Source organism: Anser cygnoides, chromosome 2, assembly GCF_040182565.1.
Source record: "Anser cygnoides isolate HZ-2024a breed goose chromosome 2, Taihu_goose_T2T_genome, whole genome shotgun sequence".
Lineage (NCBI taxonomy): Eukaryota > Metazoa > Chordata > Aves > Anseriformes > Anatidae > Anser > Anser cygnoides.
Window position 1 is genome coordinate 21,049,646 of NC_089874.1, and position 27,094 is coordinate 21,076,739.

Consider the following 27,094-nt stretch of genomic DNA (forward strand, 5'->3'; position numbering starts at 1 on the left):
AAATTCACCACTTTTTATTATTTGTTGTTTAAATTGTGCTGAACAGTGAGAGTATTTATATAATTTCTCTCTCCTCTTTCAAAATACCTGGAACAATCAAACTTAAAAAAAAAAAAAGTTAAAAAGTGCTGTTGAAAATATTACTCAAATATTTCTCTCCAAGTTTCACTCTGCTTAAATTATAATGTATGAATAACAAGCTCCTAGAAGGCTTCATTAGATCTGCAGCTCAACTCAACTATATTCAGTACTGTGAAGTTCAGAATTTATGAAACACAATTTGCATCAAGCTTGTCATTTGCTTACCTCAACTGTTTAGTACCATTTTCTACATGACTTTTTATATAACATTACAACACCATTAACATACTCATCAATAATGTTTCTGTCTATGAATGACCTTGGCAACCTTTTGCAGGGAAAGCTAGTTGAAAAGTTTATACTGATGCAAGCTAGATATCATTTCGAATAAAGTTCTTTTGTAATTCAAAAACTGTAGGGAATTCTACTCACAGTATGTGTCACTGAAAAGGCCAGATTTAATCTGAAATCATTGTTTCTGAAATAAACAGCAGATCTAACAAATTATATTTACTCTTAGGACAGAATTTCACCTGTAGATATGAAAGTCTGCCAATGGGCTTCCTAAGATGCTCAAGGCAAGTTGGAGTTTGCCGACTAAGGAAACAAAATAAACTGGAAGAATAAACACTGAATCCATAGTTCTGGAAATGTACAACTGGCTCTGGTTCAACCAATAGAAAAGATTTTTAAAAAAATCTCTTCAACTTCTTGCACTGATACACATGTCAGACAAGGTCAGAATATTTTATATTTATTTAAGAATGAGAGACTCTGTGTAGGCTGTAACAGCAAGATAAGGAGCTCATGCTTATAGTACACTGATGTAGAAAGGGGCAATATTTTGCTAAATTCTAAATAAGACATTAAGGAGAAGCACTGAGAACTGAGGAATGAGTAATGTTCTGGTTTTCCAGGCTTTACCCTTTAGATGCCTACAAGTGGTAACAGAGAGAAGAGGGGATGCCAAAAAATCAAGTGATTCTTTTGCAGAAAATTCTACTTCCCAATAATTATGAACAAGTTCAATCACAGAGTATATTATCTACTGAAAACATTTGACATGTGGTCTCTGCCTCCTGATCATTTCCCCTCTCCCTGCATCACTGACATCCTGATTCCAGTGCAGAGAACTAGATTATATCTCAAAAAGTTCATCTGAATAGATTACTTTCAGACCTTTTCAACAATATTTAACCTACAAAATTACTGTCACTATGCCATTTCCATTGTGGTATAAAAGAATCTTGCCACTCAGTAACAGCACTCCTCCCAACCCTTATCACAGATTCCTTAGAAACATCTCATGTGAATATTATGGAGGTTGTTTGTTTGTTTGTTTAATATATCGGCTTGTTCCAGTGCGGTCCACACGGGTTGTTGTTAGTCCAATGGAGTACAGCACACAGGTGCAAATCACATTATTTGCAACAAGGATGCACTTCATTCCTTGCTCTTGCAGAGCCATCATGAGATATGAAATTCTTCTTCGGTGTCATACTGCATGGAGAGCTATGATGGAACCAAACATTTGTGTCATCTGTATTCTCTGCTGAGTACAGCAATATCTGAGTTCAGTACCATTTGTAGTCAAAAAGGATAAAACACATTCATGTTAACACATGTTAAGGTAACACAAACTAAGTTAAAGCTAGCAAAAATTACTACACTTCTCAAAGTTAACCTTCTTCCCATACAACAAAACAGATTCAATGGATACCAGCAAATAGCAGGATTTTTGTAAATTGACAGCCCACCATGAACTGAAAGAACAATTGCCTTCTAAAGTAAAAGCCAAACATTAGTCTATCAAATAAGAATTTTACCATAAATATCACCAGGTTTACCAAGAAGTTTTAGCCAGATGATACAATAATGGTGTCCCTCATCAGAATATCCTGACAATTATGTGGTTATATATACATATATATATATATAAAAATATATATATAAAAGCAAAAAATAATATTCTCAGGAGGAAAAAAAAATGGAAAAAAGAGAATGATTAAAAAAAAAATAAAATCAGGTAAGTGGACATACATTCTATCTGAATACAAATATGTATCTTGAGTGACTGAGTTTTCTCCAGCAGTTTTCCCTGCAAGAATTCCCTTTCCCCTCACTTCAGGGCCAGGTTTGTACTGAATATTTCTGTTATAAAAGTTTGAACTTTTCTTAAGTGTCTGGACCTAAAATCTTCACTAAATGTAATGCCTTGCATGATACATAGTTAAGCATTCAAAGAAAACGCTGGCTTATTCTAAGCAAAAAGGTTGGCCTATGCATCCAAACACTAGGAAGTTTCAGTTGTTTTCTCTCTGATCTGCAAAGCTTGGATGGAATCCTAATGAGAAAGGATTTCTCCGCTGAGACTTTCAAAGCTTCTTATTTATGGGAGCATGGAAGTAAAGTTGTTCGAAGGATTGCTATACCTTCACCTGTGGTGTCTGCTATAAACAGAAGGTGAGGCAGAATACAAATATGCAAGAGGAAAGGGAAAGAAAGTTTACCACCAGGCAAAGGAAGCTTTGCTATGTTTTAAATAAAATTTCTTTTCAGCTCAACTTGTTAAATCAATCTCTTATTAATAGGAGTATGATGACATTTTGGTTTTGTTTTCTTGTTAAAAAATGGATATATATTTTAATGCTAATTATGACAATGTCTACCGTGTTTTGTTTAAACAAGGGAAGAAAAACTTGTGAAGTCTGATCCTGAGATCATTGGATCTGTAATGGCTTTTTTTTTTTTCTTGGAATTTTATTACACTGAATTGTTAGATAATGAGGAAAATATATAAATCAATGCAGTAACCAAATATTTTAGAAATCTCTGTTTAATCTGAATTCAGAGGTGTTTTTTTTTTTTCCCCACATTTTCATATATTTCTCCTCGTTTATTTTTCAGGTGATGCCCTGTGATGCCAAAATAAGGAGTATGTTCGTGTTTGTATTCTGTGTTTTCTGTATCTGGAGTACCCTTTTCTTTAGAATTACGGGTGTACAAAATCCAGGCTAACAGCAACAGAATGTCTGACGAGTTGCACATTTGATTCACTATTACAAGACAACAAGCCGAAGAGCAAATCAGTAATGCTTAAAGTGCTCCTTAAGGTTACCAGGAATAGTATCAGACTACAGCTTATTTCTGATGGGATTTTTATATGTTATCATGGCACAGGTATCAGAAATCTTAAAAGCAAAATTATCAGTGAAGATTATTCTGTGAAACACAAAGGTATATTACCTTCTTATTAAAGCAAAATTAAAGTTTTTGTTCTTTTCTTTTTTTTTTCCTTTTTTTTTTTCTTTTAGCCTGCAAATAACTTCATACATGTTCAAAGTCAATTATTAGAAAGTATACAAGATGATCACTCTAAATACCATTCAGATCGCATAGGATATTCTGGCACTAAAGCTGTAAAAACTTGTACAAGAAGGTGAAAATACACAAGATAAAATATTTCAATCTTAATTAATTAAGAAATTGATAAATTAATATTAAGAACAGTCTTTCTCTGTCTGACACATGACTCCACTCTTACATCTCACATCCTTTCTATAAAAACTTCAAAGTAAAAAGATATCAGACTTGGAACTTATGTTATTTTTGTTATCAAAACATAACTTACTCCTTAAAAACCAACTGATACAACTCATTTAAACCATCTTTGTTTCTATCTCTGACAATATTTGCAAGGCCTCTCACATTTCCAATAAATCTACAGTTGCTTCTTGACCTTCACTTCCGTAGAGATCAGTGAGAGCTGAGGGAAATGAGCCTTGCTGGATAGGGCCCCAGCAGCTCAAATCATAAAAAATAAAGTTCTCTCTAGTATTCTACTGATACAGAAGATTTTAATTAATTTTTAAAGGAAAATAAAGTGAAAATATTTTCTTTTGTCAGTTGAAAATGCTCATATACCATAAGCTACGTAAAACAGAGTTATATAACTGAAATTCAAAGTCTAAAGTTATGGTGCAGTTGATACAAGAGAAGGAAGGGATGCTATCCAAAGTGACCTGGACAAGCTTGAGAAGTGGAGCCAAGTGAACCTAATGAGGTTCAACAAGTCTATGTTTCAAGGTGCTGCACCTGGGTTGGGGCAATCCCAGACACACGGACAGATTGGGTAGAGAACTCATTGAGAGAAGGACTTGGGGGTTCTGGTGGCCAAAACCCCTACATGAGTCAGAAGTGTATGCTTATTGCCCAGAAAGCCAACAGTATCCTGAGCTGCATCAACAGAGGCATGGCCAGCAGGTTGAGGGAGGTGATTGTCCCTCTCTGCTCTGCCCCTGTGAGGTCCCAACTGCATGAGGACCTACTGCATCCAGATATGGGGCCCCCAGCACAAGAAATATATGGATCTGTTAGAGTGGTCCAGAGGAGGGCCATGAGGATGATCAGAAGGCTGGAGCACCTCTCCTACGAAGAACGACTGAGAGAGCTGGAGACGTTCAGCCTGAAGAAGAGAATGCTCCATGTAGACCTCACTGTGGCCTTTTAGTACTTAATGGGAGCTTATAAAAAGGATGGAGAGAGACTTACACAGGCAGATAGTGATAGGATAAGGGGAAACTGTTTTAAAGTTAAAAAAGAGAAGATTTAGATTAGATATTAGGAATAAATTCTTTACCCAGAGGGTGGGGTGGAACGGAAGCTGCGGATGCCCCATTCCTGGAGGTGCTCAAGGCCAGGCTGGATGGGGCTTAGAGCAACCTGGTGTAGTGGGAAGTGTTCCTGCCCATGGCAGGGGGTTGAAACTAGATGATATTTAAGGTCCCTTCCAACCTAAGCCATTCTATGATTTTATGATTCTACACTCTATGAAGTCTGCAGAGCTAACCTGTCTCCATGCAGATTCCCTTATGATGTGTACAGCTTCTTTCTATAACATGCTGTATGAAAGCAAGCTGAAAGCAAACACATGCACAATAAAATAAGCCTTTGGATTTATTAAACTCTGCTATAAATATTGATTATTACTATACTGCAAAAAACAATTCTAATATTCACATGGCCTTACATATACAGTCCCCCTCTTCCTTCTTTGCTCTCTTCAATGAAGTACATTATTTCTGTGAAGAGGCAATTATTTTGTTGTGTTGACTATAAACCATGAACCAGGAATATCACTCAGCAGATTCTGAAAGGACAGTTTGTGTGGAGGAGAAGGCTACCCCAAAACATCCCAAAGCTTCAGAACTGATCTGAAATCTTTGCCCACTGGGAAGCAGCTAAACTTTCAGTGTTTTCCCATGCTTTTCCCTATTTAAGTCTTTCTTATTTCCATTCCTTGCTGTTTATTTCAAACCTGTTATTCAAGTTTTAATTTTCAACTATATTTTAGGTTTTTCTGTGCATGGTCTATTCCTCTGCTTATGTAATTACCTTGGCTAGAATATCTATAATACTGTATGAGATTTTAGTTTAATCTAAAAAGTCTCAGCGCAAAATACAGATGTGGCCTCCAGTTCCCATATGGGACCCTGGCCATGTGGCTAGGTCAGCAATTCTGCAGCTACAAACATGGTACATGAATAAGTGCTTTAAATCAAGTCAACCCCTGACCCCTTCTGGTCTGTATGCTACTCTTCTTGGGTTTGGCCACAATAAGATTGTGGTTGCTGTCTTTTAGCTTTGTTACAACAACCACAATAAATATGTGAACTGTGTGCTGAAAAACAAAAACAAAAACAATTTAGACATGACATGCTTTCTCTGTCCTGAATGCCCCAGGCCTGGGTCAGACGGGAAATGTTGTTTTCAAGAATCTGGCAAAATGTATTTTGTTTGTCTGTTCTATAAAGGTAAAGAATCAATAACAACAAAAAAGAAAAAGGTGAGATCAGGCTCCTTCATGTCATCGTGCCAACAGGAAGGTCAGCATACCGAAAATCTTGAGAAAATTACGCAAACAGATTTCAGCTTGTGGAGTACAAGGCAAAAAATATCATACACGGAGCTGATGTGAAAGTCACTAACAATGCAACAATACCTCTTTACTTTAATTTGAGCCCCAATTGCACTGTTGATACAGAAAACTAATGGGGGGTCGGTTGCTATTTTTGTTTGATTGATTGTTTTGTTTTGTTTTCAGATGTGCACTTGTTTTCTCCCTCTTTTTTTTTTTTTTTTTCAGACGTTAAAAAGCAGGTATATAACAGGGTTCTGATCCTGCTGAAGAGCAAAGGCATAAGCATAAACACATTCCAATAGGATACAGGCACCTTAACTTTAATGAAAACTCTGCTGTGCATAGTATATGCTACTGAAGATGTTCTGAGTGATTTCTTTATCATATAAAGATAGTGTCTTAAATGCAAACATATACACCATGCAAGTGACAATTCTATGAAAGATTATTATCTCGGGATTCCAACTAACTTTTCTAAACCAATCTTTAAAAAAATGATATTTGGATTGTATTTTGAACTCCAACTGTGCATTTTAAACTCCATGAGAAAGGCCTCCTTTGAATCACCCATCTTCATAAACATTAATTTTCTGAATAGTACACAGGCCTTTTCCTATGCAAAAGCTTTAAGTATGTAAAAATCATCAGTGCAAATGGTGCAACTGCTTTCCCAACAGAGGTTCTTGCTGAAATAATGCTATAAAACAAATAGTTGCTATACTGTAACAAACACAAGTTACTTTCTGAACTGGTTCTCTGCCAAGGTATTTTCATGCAGTACTGGATATAATACACTATTAACATTCAGACTTGCAGTGTCATAGACTAAAACCAGTGTAAATTTCAGCAATTTTAACATTTTGAGAGCTTTAGGATCCTTCATATGACACCTTTCCAACTCCCTATGCAAACAACTTTCTTAAGCACAATGACAACTCTGTGGAATTTTTCTAGTAATATTCTTATAACAACTATTTTCGGATTATCATAAAATACATGGTGTTAAAAGTAAGCAGCAGTATTTCTACATTTTACAAAATATGTTGATACCATCCTTATGAACTTAATGGGGAGTCATCTTCTTCCTTAAAGAAGTAATCCTGCTACTTTTATTTGATGAGTATGTTCATGTAAATGACTGTGAATTGTCTAAATTGTTCTAGCCCCCAAATGGGACAGAAAATCCCAGGAATGGAGTTTAACTAGACCCTACCTTATGAAATACTATGTCTGAGCATAATTCAGAAATAAACTTCAAGAAAGATCAATGTCCTTTTTTCATTCAAGAGTTATAGGGGAATGATGATCTCCCACCTCTTCTTAGGGCATCCTTACCCATTTATTCACGTCCTTTGGAGAATTATTGCATGCCTAGCTATGGGAACAAAGTGGCACTTTGAAAAAGTATGAGGGAATCACAAGCATTCATGTGTCTAAAAAAGCTTTTAAGGGTACATCAGCCTTATAATTTTATTTAAGTTCATGTTGAAGTAGATCCCAAGTTGTATCCATTTTCCATGTCTTGCTTTACACCACAAACACCAAATGGAAAAACTACATTTTTTTCAGATGAAATTAGATAAAAAGATAACAGAATTACAGAATCACAGAATTGTAGGGGTTGGAAGGGACTTCAAGAGATCATCGGGTCCAACCTCTGCCAAAGCAGGCTCCCTAGAGAAACAGATGCTCTCTAGAACTGCACTTTCCATGCTCTAGCCAGAACATGGGCATCCAGATCATGGCAGGAGTTTCAGTTCAGCCTAAATAACCTCCCCCAAATCCATACAGTATTGATACGTGGTCTTATCAATGATTTTGTTACTCAACCAATCTGCTTTTATTGTCACACTGTTTCCTACCAGGGACAGAGACCACATTCTTCCTTAATGGAAACCACAGTTCACTCAGTTTTCTACTTTTCTTAGTTATTGATTGATTAAAGGAAAACTCTGTCTCTGTCTATGTCCACAAAGAGATGCATTTAATAGGATGAATACCTTGTGATGGAGTCACAGGTTTTGTTTTACTTTGATGGCCCTAACATTTGAGCTGAACTGAGAAAAGGAATAGTGACAGTGGTTCATCTGTAGTCTCAACTCATTTTTATGGGAAGAGTCTTTACAATAAAACGGGGAGGCCACAGGTTTCACTTAATATAATCTGACATAATTTATATGAAACTATTATGTACAAAACCAGATACTCAATAACTGAGCAATGAGTTAAACAGAAGGAAAGGTCTTACTCAAAACCAAGTAATGAAACATAAATTCAGACTTTTATTGGATTTATCTGCAGTAATTTACTGTGAGAATGTAGCACTAATGCAACACAGTGTATGAATAGAACACTAATAGAGTTATAAAAGGGAAAATAATGTATTCATAACTGATTTTATGGATAAAGACACTATGATAAAGTCAGTAAAACCATTATATACTTGAGCAAGAACATCTTACATGGCCTTCTGGCATCCCTCTAGAAACCTCCCTCTTGAATTTACCTGTGGTACAGTTGTTGAACTCTATGTCATCTATTGCTGCTCCTCCTCCTAGGTCTATGGTACGAATGCCTTCAAAGATAACTTCAAAATTTCTCAGCTTCCCCAAGTGTAACTCAACTTTGTTCCATTCATCACCATGATTTCCTGATTCACTCCATATTTTCACGGTTCCAACATCAGTCTGAAGTTTGAATAAAATATATACAGTAAAACACATAAGCATGGATTATCAAGTACCAGTTTTTGTATAAAAATATAGAGAAGTCTGTAACACGCCCCTTCATTTTCATCAAGAAATGGTAAACATATGTTTTGCTGGGATATTAGGAAAAATAGCAAAATGAGATGATTACCATAGAAATCACAAACATCAATAATAGATCAAGTCTTGATACAAAAATTACTGTGTGTATGATTGAACTCCAAAACATTTGGTAGAGTAGTATTTAAATTTATATAATACTGAGATGCTTTGTGTTTAGAATACATTACTAAATGCAAAGTTGCTTTTCCATTTTAAAACTAGGGTATCTGATAAGAAGAATCTTTAATATTTGTGATAAAGGTAGTACAAGGGGAAACAACTAACAAATGTCAAATAGTCATGTTTAGTGTAGTTTATCTGAAGTTAAATAAGAACATTCTGACTTTCAAATATGTTAATATATTAAAAAAATCCTTAAATATTCAACCATATCACCTAACTAGCAAGTCAGCAGCAAACAACATGCATTATTTTTTAATAGCTGTATTAGAATGCAGATGCACCAGTTTCAGTTTCTGTGAATAGATGATCCATATAGATGATGACACTGACAATAAATATTTGCAAAAGTTTTTTATATGTCCCAATTTAAATTCTTTATGACTGTATGTCTAATCATCCAAATTATAAAACAGACATTTTTTGCTCTTTTTTTTTTTTTTTTTTTAACGAAAACCCATTAGTACTCCATCTAGGGTTAATAAAAACATTGTGCAATGCAGCAAACAAGTAAATGTAATGCATAACAAAGGCTCTAAGAAAGCAGTACATGAAGAAACAAGATCTAAGTAAAATAGTTACAACAGTAAAAAATAGCCAGGGAAGTAAAAGACTTACATTTCTTTCTATATAGCGAACCTGTTAGATCAGATTTATGTTAATAAGATTGTCTTATGCATATTAATGATGAGAAAATGAAGCTGGGTGCTTTTGATATTGTATGCTGAATAAGAAAGTGCAGACAAGCATGCACAAAGATATTATATTAGCTGTTTCAGAACCAGGGAATTCACAGAATTATTGATATCTTTTGAAAGGAGGTCCTCAAACCTACCATAGCATAGTTACTGAGGTACGGCTTGATGATGGCATTTTGGTGTTTTGGAAAATCTTCATTAATAAATATATTTAATTATTTAATGCATATACATATTTATTCATTAAATTGTTAAATAGAAAACACCAGAAATGATCTCCATAACTGTGTGTGACTGTGTGAAAATTTTACTCCATAAATATTCAGCTGAACAAATCTATTGGTGTATACCTAATGGTACTACACCAGCAGCAATAACATCTCTTTGTAAGTCATGATGATTGATCACAAACAAGTACAGAGGCAATCTTAGGCATTGCTTCTTCAGTGATGTCTCATTGGTTTAAAGCTCACACAAAGAGAAAATAACATAATAGGACATTGTTGGTACTTTGCACCACTAATTCCACATATGACAACTGGTTATGATATTCACAATGCATTTCTCACAGTGAAACTCCTGACTTTTATGTGCTGTCATATCAGAGTTCCATTTGTTCTATAGGGTGCCAGCTGCCTATATTATCAGTTGGTTGATAGTCAAGTTAGGGGGATTGAAACCAGAATGAATACTAGAACCTTTCTAAAAATTCCACTTAAATTTCTATTTGGAAACAAAGTGTAGAGGAATCTACATTAACAAACAGTTCAACAATAGTAAATACTGTAATTCATGCTAATTTTAGCAGAGGTAAAACAGTTTTTCAAATCTAACAAATTTACTCATATTATTTTTGTTCATCACATACACAGTCAACAATATAACTTAATTATTCTGGTAACTCTGAAGTCTCCATTCCCTTGATTTTAACGTTTTTGAATAACCTCCAAAAGAGTATTACATATTATTGGGGTAATTTGTTTATTATAAAAACATCTTCCATCTATTCACGACAAGAATAAAATGCATTGTTATGATGAGTTTTATTTGGCTTTGATGTTTCCAACATGGAATACAAAACAAATCTTAGAAGAGAAGAACTTTTTAACATTTTATTAATTTGTTGTTTCTGGAAACTCTTTTGTCTGCCCTTGGAAAATGGAAAAAAATTCTCAGACATTATCTATAAGAAACTACTCACTAATTTTACAAAAGCAGTTCAGTGCTGTGTATTAGTAGTGAATTTAGGAGAGTTAATAACGGAATTCCTTTCAATTTATGCATTTTAATGAGATAGAAACATTCAAAACTTTTGTGTATCGCAACATTAATCTCCAAATCTATAAAAAATTGCATGTTTAAGTTCAGATATATAGAAGTCAGTGGAACTTCTTTCAATGTACAGAGATAAATATTTATATAAATTCTGAAAGTGCTAAATGTAGCGTAGTTAACCGTAATATAAGCCTCAGTTGTGTTGATAGCCATGGTGGCATAACCATGAAATATCAAGTCTTTACGCACTTACGGGAACTAGAGCTTTATTATTATTATTATTATTTTTTATCCCTTCCCCCCTCCACATCTCCTAGGAGACACTGAAATATGTAGAAAACTTTTTGCTAGAATGAAGATTTTTCAAATAGAAATTTTACAAAAAAATAAAAACAAACAAACAAAGGTGTTCATGTCTTTACATTTCACAAAATCTCAAATATGGGTATGCTAGCAAAACAGAATAGAAAGCCATTTCTTTCTCTGAGTTCAACAGTAACAGTTCCTATACAACAGCAGCATTTCAAAAAGCATGAAAGGCTGATTTTTCACTTGCTCAGCTACAGCTCTACAGAGCAAAATGACAAAAAAAAAAAACAAAACATCACCGACATAACTGAATGAAGGCTGTTCTAATCTGGAGTGCCAAGTCCCTTCAAAAATACGTGCACGCTGTCTGCATGAAACAACTAAGAAGAGGTATGAAAAGGAGTGACAGGCAGGTTGTCAGCTCTCCTCCCCGGGTCCAGACAGTGGAGCTGGCTTGGCTAAGGGATGTAAGCTATACATTTTTCCTGGATACATACTTGGCATGTGGGAATCATAGTTTGTACTCTTTGCAGATTCTATTTATGAATTATTATTTTGTTTTATTTATTCATTTAATCTGTCTAGTGCTTTGGCATTTCTTTCATATCTTTGGAATGTGTTTGCTTCAAAAACATAAATGCGGCCTGGGGGTGGGAGGAAATCAGTCTGTGCTTTGGCGTTCCCATTGCATCCAGAAATCCTGTGGTTTTTTTTTTTGTTGTTGTTGTTTTGTTTTTTCATTCCAAACTACATGTATTAATGTAGAAGACATATATGAGAATCAGAAGAAATGTATCTCAGCATAGAGGAGGACTGAGGCCAGAGTCACCTTTCTTTCTGTTTTGGTGAGGCTGTTCTACTGACACACACACATACTGAGTGTCTGGATTGCTCTTCTACCTGGCCTGATGGCAACAGGTCCAGTCTAACTCTATGCTCCACTAGACTGATAAAAGATAATTAAGATTTGTGGCTTTGGCTGATAATATCAACGCTGTCCATGTGTGGGGGTTGATCATGCTGGCTAATGGTCAGGGTGAAAATCCTGTTTTCCTACTAAGGCAGGTAAACTTGCAGGAGCCTAGCTGCATGTAGTACTGTAAAAATAATATATATATTATATTATTTTACATATTAAATATTATATTATGTTATTATATAGTATATAATATATATCATATATATTTACTATATTTTATATTATATATATATATATATATATAAAATTAAAAAAAAAGCTATGATCTGTCTTGCTACCACTCATCCACATCTCTGGTTTCAGCCCTCTTCTGCATTGTAAACATCATACCCTGCGCAACACATTCCCTTCTTTGCTACAATTGCTTGAACTTAAGCTAGTCTCTTTTCCTCATGCCAGTACTTTTGTATCAAAGCCATATGTGTATCTTTCTTACTTGTCATGACATTCACCTTGGCCTTCCTTCCAGTTCAGTTTTGTTCACCTCACACTCTAACTTCCCTTAACTTCTCCCTTTCATATCTAAAACCAGGTCATCATCCACTTTCCCATGTGCATTGTTGCCAGCACTTCCACTCCAGCTAAGCGCAATGATAAGATACTTGCATCACTTGCACTATTACCATCCCACCATTCTCAGCCTAAGGAGATGTTTCAAAGAAATGTAAAAAACAGCATCCAGAAAACAGTGTATATGGAAGGAAACAGACCTTAACAATACCACATCACTTCTAATACATGACAACCACCTTTTTTTTTTTTTTGTTCATACTAAACTGTCTAGTTGATATTTTTCTTCCCCAAAACACACACTGAGACTACTAAAACCATATGTGAAGAGGATGTTTTGGTTTCATGATCTGAAAAGTTGTTATTAATTGTATGTCACTGCCCTCTATGGGTCGAACACAGTGGAAGTCCAAGCTGAGGTGATAAACCAACCCCAACCTTAGGGAAAGTTTACCATTTAAAAGACATTTCTATTGGCTTGTAGCAGTTAAGTCCCGGTCTTCCACTGTCCCATCATGCTCATTGATAAAGGTTGTCAAAGAGTGGGAGAATTACAGTCCAAGAAAACCATGAACTGTTTAGATCTGTACAATTATACGTCTTGCCATATTGGAAAATTCCTATTCATATGCAGAGGATTTTTTTTACCTACCCTCTTATGCTCTGACGGGAGTATTTCTTAACAATTACATTACATGGCAATTCAGAATCTTCTCCATGCTTGCCTTCGTCTGAAGAATGATCTAAATGCTTACAACCACTCTTCTGAGAACCTCATGGGGATATAGCATATCTTGCTGGTCTCAATATCCTCATGAACTCACTTGAGGACACTAAAAATGAAGGAAAAGGAAGAATTTCTTCCTCTCATAGAATTCCTTTTACTTTGTGGCTGGGTTTAACGTTTTCCCTATGCAGCAGAGGCCACTATTACTCTTAAGGCTACATTTCTAATGCAGTCAGAACAATATTAGAAACTGAATCCAGAGCATGCAATAGGAGCATGTAATTCTCCCTCACAAGATATTGGAAAGAAAGTTCTTATGAATCCACTCTCCACCAGAAAAATACACTAAGAATTCCAACTTGAATATAAAGGTTCTGACATGAGACAATCTGCTTTGTTAATTCTGCAGTGAAAGAGCAACAAAACCCAGGTTTTGCTCTCAGTCTGTACCTCTCCTATTCATGTTGTGAGCTGAGAGGAATTCAGAATCTTTCTCTGGCTCATTTACATCGATATTTGTTTCAGCAGAGCCACAGGAAATGAAGCCAAGCTTACCAAACGGATGGAGGCAATAAAAACATTTGCTAAATATTCCTGGACTCCTCAAATCAAATATACTAGAGGGCTTTTTAATCAGAGAGAGAATATTTTAAAATGAATAATCAAAAAACATTAACTGTTTATTATTAATACTATATAAAGACTTTTCAGATTGACAGTATCAAAAGGCTTCCTGAAATCTTTCTGTGGAACCATTTTGACTTTTGAAAGAAGTCTAACTCTTTTAAAATTATTTTTAAACATTTAGGAAAAAGCTTTTCTCCTCTGCTTTCACATTCATTTGAAAACAGCATCTTCCTGACAAACTGTTGCCATACAGATTTTTTTTAAGCAGAATATATGCTATACAAAGCACAAAAACGTATTATAGAAACAACATGATGCAAGTTTAACTGTCACTGTTCATTTCTCTACTTTTTCATGCATGCTAATCCTTCTGTTTCACACGAGTATTTCAGGAAGGCAGTTTATTTTTCAGGCTATGTCTTCTCGGTTCAGAATCAAAAGTATTTTCATGATGTGCAAATTAAATTTACTAATAAATATGTTTTTAATGAAGTTTTATTTTATTTGCAGTAATGTCATCATTAGAGCTTTTTGATGGCTGACCATGTAGTTTAAAGCGGGGGCATCGCACAAATACTGCTTCTCTGCTTCTCCCTTTTACTCAGCAAGGAGGGGAACACAGTCCTGCACTTTTACATGTACATCCAATAAACAAGACATAGGAAGAAAAAACACAACTTTTCCTCATTTGCCCATATTTTAAAGATATTTTCTGTGAAGCAGTGGCTCTCTAAATCAAAAATCAGTGAATATCTTTTCTGACATTTTTAATACTATCTATCTGCTTATTTAGTTCTCACTGCTTGAGAGTTAGCCCTATTTTCAGAAGGTGCTGAGCACCTTCTAAATAGATTTTGGCAGTCGTTACCTCAACACTGCAGTGCACAGAATACTTGTATATTTTTAAAGATAAAAAAGTTCCTAGGACTAAGTTTTTCATACGTTTTTGGAAGAAAAACAATGCACACAACTGCAATATAACTGAATGATGCTTTCTAGCAGAATCTATCTTAAAATGAAAAAAAAAAAAAAAGTGAATTGTCTTCTTCACCTAAACTTTTCAAAGCACTTGACAGATTCTAACTCTTCATTTCTCACCAATTTTCTCTTAAAACTTAACTTCCTAAAATAATATTGCTTAGATTATTTTAAAAAAGTAATAACCCTGCCACGACTTACCTAATATTTTGTTCAAACAAAACAAGTTCTACATCAGGTAGATCAATCCACATACAGTATCAACTTATTACAATAATTTAAATGAGTCAAAGTATTAACCCGAGTCAAGATTTCTTCATCTAAGATTTGAATGTTCAGTTCACTTTTTTTTTTTTTTTTTTTTTCTGATTCAGTGGCAGCAGAATTCTGACAGAACTATCTAATGTTTTGAAATTTTCACTGTTGGAGATGATGGACAATCACAGAATCACAGAATTGTAGGAGTTGGAAGGGACCTCAAGAGATCATTGAGTCCAACCCCCCTGCCAAAGCAGGTTCCCTAGAGCAGGCTGCCCAGGTAGGCGTCCAGACAGGCCCTGAATAAGAATAACTCAGAAGAAAAGTCTACATATTTAGAACACTCCCACTGGGGTCAGGATCGGATAGCTCTGGGAGAGATTTCTGCTGGTTTCTTAGACTGTATGAGAACATTCTGAGAAACCCAAGCTGAAAAAGAATTAAAAATGTCTTAATACAGGAAAAAAATTATCAAGATGAGGAAATAAAAGGAGATTTTTCAGGAAGCTGGTGACATGAACAAAGGTAAGAACAGATAATAATGTCATGAAAGTGTGAGTTATGAATGAGCACGTCTTCTGGCGTGCTGTCAATCACCATGGTGATAACAATTCAGTACAAACTGCTCAGTGGCACTTTATAACAGCACTAGTTACAACAAGTCTTCTCAGTTTTGACAGTCTACTTTCTTTCAGAGAAAGACATGTACTCTGTATAGTAAGTGTAAGTTCGAAGTGTACGCAAAGGCAAATAAAGCATTTGTACATGTTGTTAATCATGTAGAAAAATCCATTACAACAATAGCTACATACAATTCTTCTTTTAGCTACTGCTTTGAAAATTTGTCCCTCTCTTTAAATAAGCTTGCAGAGACTTGTGGTTAACATAACTGTTAAATTTCAAAAATCACTGTGAATTATCTGAAGATATAAGTTCTGCATCAAACATATAATTCCAAAAGCATTAAGTCCACATAGAAGAGCTCTGAGACAGACAAATAGAAACAATTTCAACGTAGGGAGAGCTTTTAAAGTTGAACTTTACACTTTCCATCCCTATGCTGAGGGATTCTGAAATATTCAGAGAAACAGAGGTAACTAATACAATAAATAAATAAAGGGGGAAGGGAGAAGCAGGTAACAGAATTTAACAGTCTACAGTTTAGTGTCTCAAAGGACAGGAAAATGTACATGATGAGTAATGAAACAGCAAGTTTTACTTTAGGAATATATCAGTGGAGAGTGATGAGCTTACTCAAGTCAAAGTTACTTCAATGGAGATTTATGATTCTCAGCGCTGAAAATAATTCATTAAAAATAAGTTTCTCTCTAATTTTTCAGAGTTATATTTTGAAAGAAACCAGAAATGCTGTTTAGTATGCCTCTGCCTTCTATAAAAACAATTCAAAAAGAAACTTCAAACTGATCAAATGGTATCTTTAAGAAATTATTTGATCCAGGCAAAATGTATACTGCATAAATACATTAGCATGCATGAAAAATTGGCTTCACTTTAAAGGATAACTTACAAAATCATATAATTGCATTTCCACAGTGCATCATAGGAAAGATGAAAACAGCAAGATGAAACACTGATATTTCAGCCTCTGAGCCTTTTATTAGACATTTTGCATATATTAGTCTCAGCAGGTTTATGTAATAATAGTTAATGACAAAGCCCATTCATCTATCCCTTTCATTTTCTCCTTAGTGCAAAGCAATATGATTTTCACTCTCTGAAATATCTTGTCCATAATTTTAATTTTAAAAATTAATATTACTATTATAAAAGAATATTCATTATAATGAGCAGTTTTGATGAAACTTATACCACTGATGACATTCCTATTTTTTTTTTTTTTCAAATGCACCAGTTGAGGAATTCAGGAATCTCATAGTGAATTCCTTCAGAGTATCAGAAGGCATTAACACCTCACCCTGTTGAGAGTGCCAGCACTTGTGATATTTCTAGGAGCTAAATTGTAAGACTGCTCTTTCTTAATTGCTGTAAATCCGGAGTTGAGAAAAGCCAGTTTCAAAAACACTTTGATAAAAAGTGACTGGTAATTCATTTGGAGACATAATTTTGTTTCAAGCAGGTAGTTATTTAAAGGAATGACAAGTTGCAAAGATGAAGTTATTGCTAAAAAACTCTTATTTTGGAAAAGAAATCTATACTGGGAATATAAGAATAATTTACTGATTGTCTTTGAAATATTCCGTCAGTATCATCTTCTTAAAAGCTTGATTTATCCTGTAACAACTATTAAATCAGTTAGATTTCGTTGTAGTCAGCTTTCATTTATAACCAAGAAAACACATTTGTTTCTTGTTTGCATCTTTTTAGATTCCCCTGATATGCTTGCCATCATATATATCTACATGTTTAGGCTGTCCAAATACATCTTCATTCCATATGTTACCCTCACCAATGAGAACAGCGCAATAAAATGGCTCTTCTTTTTTAAAAGGGTATTCATTATGCACCTTGTACTATTACCTCCTGCCTTAGTTTCCCTGCCCTCCTTTATCCTCATGTGCAAAATTTTCTTCTTTATTCCCTTGAATAATCCACCTTTGCGTGATTTTGTTCTTTTAGGTAGATTAAGGGATATAACTGTGATCCCTTCCCTTCCTTTTTTTTTTTTTTTCCTTCAGTTTTACTGCAAAGACTAACAAACGCATCAAAAACATTTTATAAGACAATTAACATAATGAGTAATTTAGTTTCACTTTGTCTGAAACTTTGCCACACCTTTGTTTTAATCACGTTTGACAGGTTTCCTCAGTTTATTCCCATCTTAGTGTTGAGGCAACTATAATTCTCTGGAAAAGCAAACTCATATGGGAAATAACATTATAAAAACTAGAAAAATTTTGGGCAACTATTACAACAACCTGTAGTGCCAATATAAAGACAGTATGCTAGGCATCATGCAGTGCTAAAGTCCTTGGACTATGATAGAAAAGTTAAACCTTAATTTATACTGACTTCCTAAAAAAATGCAGAACATGTACAGTAACGGATGTCACAAAAGTTTATGAATCAAAACCATAAAAAGACATTTGCAGATGTGAGATAACTTGAAATCTGTCATAGTTTTCCTCCTATAGAGCATATGTTGAAGTCACTATATTGGAATACATGAGAGGCAAAACCATATTCCAGTTTCAGTTTTTGTTTATCAGCTTTAACTCATCTTCCCCAGCTCTCAAGTTTTAAAAGCAAGTATCTTCAAAATAGTCTTGACAATTCTTTAAAATGACTTCTTTTTCTTTAAGAACCATATTGTAGATCCTTTTTTCTCTTAAAAAAATATACATTAGTGTCCTCTTTTATCAGCTGGGTTACTGAATGACAGATAGGCTGCAAATTTGTTTTCCAAGTACGAGCTACTTGCCCTTAATAGCTGTAGAACCTGAAGTGACATCCAGGCTGCATCCTAACCTCAGAGCACCTGTTGTGGGGGGAGCTGGTAAGCACAGACCTCCCTCCCACTCATCCCCAACCCCAAATGCTTGTGAGCAGCCATGGTGAAACTGGGACATGGGCAAAACTCACATGTGAGGATCACAGAGCACACTGGATACTGCCAACATACGCCCAGGGTGTTTTTTAGAAGGATGATGAACCAGCTTTCTTTTCGTCTATATGTGTGCCTATGTGTACGCATACATCATCTGAAATCAGTCTGGTGCTGAGTTCTTTGGCACTTTCATTGCCTTTACTGAATGCAAACTAAAGCTTTCAGATAGGACAGAAAGTCTTGCTGAACTGCAACAAAAAATGTGATTTTGTCAGTTTTCCCTGTGGCCACTGGAACAGAAAATACAGAACTCTCTCCTAAAAATGAAAGAGATTAATCTGGTCTAGATGCTCTGACACTGAATCAGTGTTCATACAAACTAAATGGAAGGACTGAGAAATTCCTTGACTCAGGTAATTACCTGGCAGTTTGGATAATTATTCAGTGTTTAACTGAACTATAATTTCAAACTTTTCAGGCAGTGGCACCAAAATCTTATTCATCAACACACCTCATCTTGGAACAACTTATCACTATACATGGTTCACTCCTAGGCAAAGATCTGCTTGGAAGTTGAGCACCTTAGTACAGCCAACCATATGCCTTGAAGTACTGTCTGAGTGACACAGTGGGCAGACAGAAACTTTGCTAATGGGACTGACTTTTTTCTCTGAAGTTTTGACAATGAGTGGTGAAGGGACCTTATTTTTCCCTTGAGGGCTAGACAGCTTTTATGGTAACATTACAGCTTTTATGGTAACATTACAATTACTCCTGCAGGAATCACTTGAAGAGTAACTTTGTAGAGTAATAACTTAAACCAGTATATCTCCAAAGTTTACATACATACCGGAACAAAATCTTTTGCCCAAAGAGGAAAGTCTTTGACCTTTCCAATTTTGTGATAAGTATACATGGTAAGCGTATGAAACTCTTTCCTGCTGTACCAGGGAATCAGATTTGATGTCTCAGAAGCTGTTCTTAAGCCCTATGTTCCTGTGTCATGTCTAATATTCATCCCCCTTCTGGCAGACCTCAGAAGTGGGTTTTCTGACTGTCATCACACTCTGTAGTGACTGTGATTGTACAGATTAACTAAGTTGCATCTGACTGACTCCTTCACAAACTGATGATCACCAGACCACATAAACCTCTTTGTCTGTACTGAAGTACATTCCTATGCAATGTTCTTGTGAACGTTAACATGACAGGAAGATCAGAAGCATTTTTCCATTCACAGTGTTACAAAATCAGTTCTACTAGGGGAATCATGGAATCATTCAGTACAAGGTCTACTCTGCTCTTCAAAATATGCAGATTTGCTCATGAAGAACTCTAGTACTATCCTTAATTTTGGCTTCAAAAATAAAAGTCCCAAAGCAAAGCTAATTCAGCTAAACACCAACATCTGGAATCTTTCAGGGATTTTGTTTGCTTTAATTAATTTTTCAATTTAGCAATTCACCTCAAATACAATTTTGATTCATTATTTAAAAAAAATGTAAAAAATAGAAAAGCATATCTTTACGGGACTCTGCTGAGAATTTACAGATTTGAAAAAAGATGGAAAACAGGTACATATATCTGCTGTAAACTAAAGAGCTTTGCTGAGAAAAAAGAATGAGGGCAGTACAACAAGATTGTAAGACTAGCAATAATAATTCTTAAGACTAACAATGGTAACTTAATTCTTGTCTAATTATTTTAAAATGTTTAAGTTTTTACTAAATATTTCACTTGTCATTTCTTCAAAGTGACAAGTCTGCAGGACAAAGATTGACATGAATATTCGCTACTAATCATCAAAGAGGATCTTATTATGCTTTTTCAGAAGTATGAAAATGATTACTGTCAGTCAGATGTCACTCCTACTTTGATGTAGTGGGATGTTCACTGGATATAACTACTTTTTTCTTTGTGACATTTACAGACTATTCTTATTCCTATTGGAATGTTCTTATCAATTTGCTTGTAGCTTTTGGGCTTGTAGAAATATAGAACAGATTTCTAGGGTATTAGATGAACTGGACAGGCTCAGGGGAATCAAAACACTAAGGCTGAAAAGAATGGCAAGCTCTTTAAATAGTCAAGACTTGATTAAATATTTTTAAGCCACACTGAATTGATCCTGAGCAAAGAGAGCAAAGAGACATCTTTAAGAGGAATGCTCAAGCTCCATCTCTACAATATTTGATGGACACAATATTTGATGGACACAATATTTGATGGATTTATTTTATAGAGAATGACAAAAAAAAAAAAGCACCTCTTTCAACTGCAGTTATAAAATATATTCTCTACAAATTGAGGGCTCTCATAACTGACATTTCTCATTATATTTAAGCACTTCAATGAAATTCCATCTCTTTCCCTACTTCTCTCCCCAGTGACCATTACTTTACATGTTCAAAAACATATAAAGTTATAAGTATATGAGTATATATGAAGTTAGGAATGTAGAAGATAAAAGTTTGTAAGATTTATGAGATCTTGGTGTTTAAATTGCCACCCTAAATATGAAATATCTATGAAAGTATTCAATATACTTAGTGAAATATCTAAAACTCAAATATTTATCCAATAGCATTCCAGAATGTACACAAATTCACCTACAGAATGCTATATATTACTGTGTATTAAGATATACTATATACAGTTACACGTCTACAGGAAGCTATATGGAAAGCAATAGTCACTGTCATTTGACCTCTCGTAGATGCTTACAGAGATAAATCACACACAAGTCTCCCTTAAACAGTGAGCAAAATTCCACCAACAGCAGAGAGAAGCCTGGGTACCTGGCACAGTGTCTGCACGGCAGGCATTTATGACTTCCAGTCACAGGAATCCCATCCATACTGTGACAGATTATAATTTAACAGCAGGTCTTGCAATCTTAATGTATTTCTTTAAAAATTAATCTAATTGCTAGAGAAAGTGCAGAAATCTCTTTCTAAGATTTCTTTCCTGTTGTAACATCGAAATAATTGGTTGGATGACACAGAGGCGAAACGATAGGTCTGAAAACAAGCATCAGCCAGACTTCAAATGTATAAAAGAGAATTTATAATAACTTTCAACCTGTCAAACAAATATAAATAGAACTAAGAAATAGCAGGAAATTCAGTGGCATTTCTTCCCTCCTTACAGGATCACAAAAGGGTTTGGCAGAGCTTCTCCCATTAATTTTTTTTGTCTTCGATGAAAAAACAAGGGGCCCATACTGGGATCCCTCAGATATTTCTTCCAAATGCAGCAGTTGTTGTACAATCCATTTCTGTTTTACAGTTTTAGTAACTGTGATAACCCTAGTTTCCCATTTCCACTTTTTCAGTTTTTCTCTATGTTACAGACAGTGCAGAAGCAGAAGCACTGTCTGCATTTTCTAAATGGATTCATTCCCTACAGCAAATAAACATAGAACTAATTATCACAGGAATATAAATCTCCTTGTGTGAACTAAAGAAACATTGTGACACTAGGAAAAAAAAAAATATATAAACACTGAGTGACAAAACAACTGGAATGAGATAATTCCAGTAGATTTGTGGGAGAACGTGCCTTTCCCACTCCTCCTACAGCAGAAATTCAGTCTGTATGGAAGAGGATATCTTACAATGAAGTAAGAAGTTTCTACATCAGTAGCATACAAGATGTACCACCAAAGACTTTAAGTCATCAGATTGGCATATTTAGACAGGTGAACTAGATGGTATGTTTTAAATTATTTTAACATGCTTTGAGATGGCAGTGTGCCTTCTTTTGTCTCACTATGAGGTTTTCTGCACTTTTCTTCCTCATATGACCACACCTTCTTTGGATATCATTTGTAAGGCCTTTCAGGATCTTCATCTACTCACAGCACAATTCTTCCTTTCAAGCTGAAAAGATTGACTCTGAGATAGATCTCTTCAAGACAGCTGACCTCTTTGGAGTGGTCTCACTGCATCACTACTGTCAAGAGATTTCAAATCCTACCTGGAGAAATACCTCATTTCTCTGTACAAAAAAAATATCTTGGTACAGCTTAGAAGGAGACAGCAATTTGTACAGAGATTAACTTCTACATGTACTCACTTAAACACACTACCATGCTACACTACTGACTTGGGCAAAGTCTAAGGCTCTAAGGCAAAAAAAAAAAAAAAAAAAAAAAAAAAAGTGCAGATGGTAAATCAGGGGATAATTTTATTTTTATTAATTTTTATTTCCTTACCATAGCCCATAAAATCCTAAAGCAGCCAGGAATGAATAAATAAATAAACACTAAAAAAATGCAGAACTGTCATTCTCTTAGGAACACTTGAAGAACACATCTGGTGTGTAGAGATGGAAATCCACTTAAATCATTTTGTGACTGCTAATAAACTTTTTGATAACATACTCCCTCTGAACTCCCATTGAACACAATTCTAAACTGAATCACACTGTCAAACTTCTCAGAGTAATGTTGTGCGCAGCAGAATCCTTCAAATCTAATGAGTATTTCGATGTCATAAATAACAAGAGTCGTCTTCTGTTCACTGATCAATGAAATGAAGTAGATGGTTCATGTATCAAAATTTAAATACTACTTCTTCTGGATCACATAAAAAATTCTTGTTCAAAGAACCTCTTCTCCCATACAGATCAAACCACATGAATTTAGAAAACAGCAAGATACTAGATTCTGCTAGTCAGTGTAAGGCAGCAGTGAGCAGCTGAGGTGAAGAAGAAATAACATCTAATATAGGTGTATAGGCTGCAGACTTTCATTGGATAAATGGCAAAGCAGCCTTATCATACCAACATTCAGTTGAAAATGTAATATTTTTAACTGCCCAGGTGAGAAGGTATAAATGTAAAGAATACAAGACTAAACGAATTACTGAAAAATTGCAAAATTCTTTGTGCCTTGATGTATTAATTCAGCTGAATATACATTGTGTGCCTGGCCCATTTCACTGTAATTTCAAACAACAAAACACAGTTTATAGCAAACTGATTGATAATTTAGCTACATAAAATGAATGGGTACAGTTGTATAAGAGTAATTTTCCACCGTGGATTCATAAAACCTTTCCACAACAGCTGTCTCCTCTTACTTTTCAATGAGGACAGCAATTGCCATCCAAAACCTGTTTATAATTATTAATCACAAGATGGCACCTGAGGCATCAAACTTTCCCTATCATTTTAATGAGAAATGCATGGTGACATTTAATGTTTTTCTATAAAACAGATTATTTTGCAAGGAAATAAAAATAATGGTTTGTTCTCCACACTTTTGATTGTTTTCTTGTTATCATGAGTGTTAGAATTAAAACTATTCTAAAATATTTCACTGAATTTTTATTCATTCACCGCCAGCCAACAGATAAAATCTAGTCTTACAATTATTTATTGTGAAATTTTGAAAGGTATCCACGTTTTTTTTAGAAAATGCACTTTTCTTTCAGTGTAGTCTCAAGGTTGTTGTTTTGTTATTGGTATTTTGTTGTTGTTGTTGTTGCTGCTGATTGTTCGTTTTTTTGTATCTTAATTCTCTTCAAAAAAACAAGACCCCAATTCTTTTAATTCTTTATTGACTTTGTCCTGGTTTCAGCTAGGATAGAGTTAATTTTCCTCCTAGTAGCTGGTAGGGTTCTGTGTTTTGGATTAGGATGAGAAGAGCGCTGATAACATGCTGATGTTTTAATTGTTGCAGAGCAGTGCTTACACCAAGCCAAGGACTCTTCAGCTTCTCGCTCTGTCCTGCCAGTGGGCAGGCTGGGGGTGCAGCAGGAGCTGGGAGGGGACAGACCCAGGACAGCTGACCGAAACTGGCCAAAGGGGTATTCCATACCGTCTGGCGTCATGCTAAACAATATATAGGGGTGGCTAGCCGGGATGGGGGGGGCTGGCTGCTCAGGGATAGGCTGGGCATCGGTCGTGGTGAGCAATTGCATTGTGCATCACTTGTTTCGTACACATTATTATTATTAGTTCTACTATTATTATTATTATTATTTTCCTGTCTTAATAAACTGTCTTTATTTCAACCCACAGGCTTCACACTTTCCTGTTTCTCTCCCCCATCCTGGGGTGGGGGGGGGGAAGGGGGAATGAACGGCTGTGTGGTGCCTAGCTGCTGGCCAGGATAAAACCACAACAGACCTTCATAATCCATCCTCATCCAGTTATTCCTGGTCTACAATAAAGTCCAGCTATAGCTGGATGTTAAATAATTCTATTTTTATTCCATAGGATCCAAGCTATGGAATATAGGTCATATATTTAAGGTCATTCTTTTTTTTTCCAGTTGCATTAGCCTTTGAAAACTTTCCATGTTGTCTAAAATTACTGGAACTAAAGTAAAATAAGTATCACAGATTAAAAACACTAACTGCTCTGATATGTGGGAAGCCAAAAATGTAATTTTAAGTATGCATTTCATTCTTTTACTGTTCTGGTTGAAAGGGAAAATCAAATATACTGTGCAGACCACACAGTTACACACACATATTCCAGGAATTTAAGCCAAAAGTGTTTTTAATTCCTTATTTCAGTAGTACTACAGTATAATTTCTTATTACTTCATTAATTCAAACAGAACACCACATTAGTATGTTTTACTCTGTTAAAAAGACTTCAGTGTTAAGAACAGTACTGAAATTATTATATTAGCTCTTCAGATTTTTAATACAGATACAGCCTGGCAAAACTTCGGATGAGGCATGCTTGGAAGTGTTGAGGATAGCTGGACAACCCAAGGTGTGTGGCTGAACTGTACAAAGAATTTGAGTCTGAAAAGCTAGATAAGAAACCTGAGTGCTCAGAGAGGCTATGATGGGATTAAATACAAAATGCAACATAGAGCACCTCTGATTATGTTTACTGGTTTGCATGGTATGCCTCACAATCTTTTTTATATCATATTTTCATGTCTGTCAACAGTTTTACTTAGCCAGTATCAATCTTGGATGAAGAGCTGTTGATGCAGCAAGAAGTCAACATCTTTTAATGTGGTGCTGGAAAGAGGAGATCGTAACAATTTATAACCAGCTTTTACACACTGATACATCAAAATGTGTCTAATCTCATTAACAGGCATTAGAGATAGGAATACAAAGTCAACTTAAAATATTTTCCGATATCCTGCCTTTTGCATATACATGCCATTGCACAGTTGCAACTGAGCTAAGAACGTTCTTAATTTCTTCCTTTCAAACTTTAAATTCAAGAGCTTCATTTGGGAGCTATTTTCTTACCACATAGGCTGTTTACAACACTTGTCATTTTCATCACCATTTTTTTCCCTGCTTACATGGTATTACCATTCATTTATCAGAAGGAGGATGTGTTAATTCAGTATAGGGCACGACTGCCAATCTTTGAAGTCAAGAAAAAAACCCCACACCAATAAGTAACAAACAAGCAAACAAAAACAAAACAAAACAAAGCAAAACAACAAAAAACAACAACCAAAACCACTTATAAAAAGCATACATTTTTGCTTCCTCTTTAGCCAATGGAGAGAAATGTAGAATAATAAATTCTGATATGTCCAATTCCTGTTATCACAATTGTACACTTCTCATTTATTTATCTTGTTCCCATAAACTTGTTTAAAGTATTTTTAAAAGATTGCTGTATTCAAAAGACTAAATATTTTAAATTTATCAATAACACAGTAGTAGATCATTCTATAAGTCATTTGATGCACCTCACACAGGCAATATTGCTAACAATAATTTCTGAATGGGTCTTGATCCCCATCAGATTGAGACTTTCTCCAAAATTAAGTCTTATAAAGTGGAATATTATCATGGAATAATTCAGCTAAAATATTATGCTTTGACAGTATAAACTACTGAATAAAAGGTCTCATCATTGGAAACACCAGATAACCTTAAATATGGGTGGTGACACCTAATCTTTCTGTAATAATTAACGAAAAAAAAAATATGAGAAACAGATTGATGTAGGATTACTGACTGCCATGACTATAGAAGATATCCTGTGTGTAATATAAATCTTGAGCCTTGGAATGTAAAATATTCATAATGTCTTATGACAGTGTCTTTATTTATTATAACAGATTATTTAGGAAACTTTACGTTTATTTTAAAAATTTAGAAAGGAACATTATTTTAAATTTCACAGAATCACACAATCACAGAATGTTAGGGGTTGGACGGGACCTTGAAAGATCATCTAGTTGAATCCCCCTGCTGGAGCAGGAACACCTAGGTCAG

The 27,094-nt window shown here is 35.0% G+C and overlaps 1 protein-coding gene across 2 annotated transcripts in view; it reads right to left on the reverse strand.

Moving 5' to 3' along the window:
- The window catches only part of MALRD1 (MAM and LDL receptor class A domain containing 1), a 263,083-nt gene that overhangs the window by 94,173 nt on the left and 141,816 nt on the right, over positions 1-27,094 (reverse strand). For both annotated transcript variants that reach the window (XM_066991641.1, XM_066991640.1), the window contains exon 29: positions 8,508-8,688. In XM_066991641.1, the coding sequence (XP_066847742.1) occupies positions 8,508-8,688 (181 nt within the window). The remainder of the gene's footprint in view (positions 1-8,507; positions 8,689-27,094) is intronic.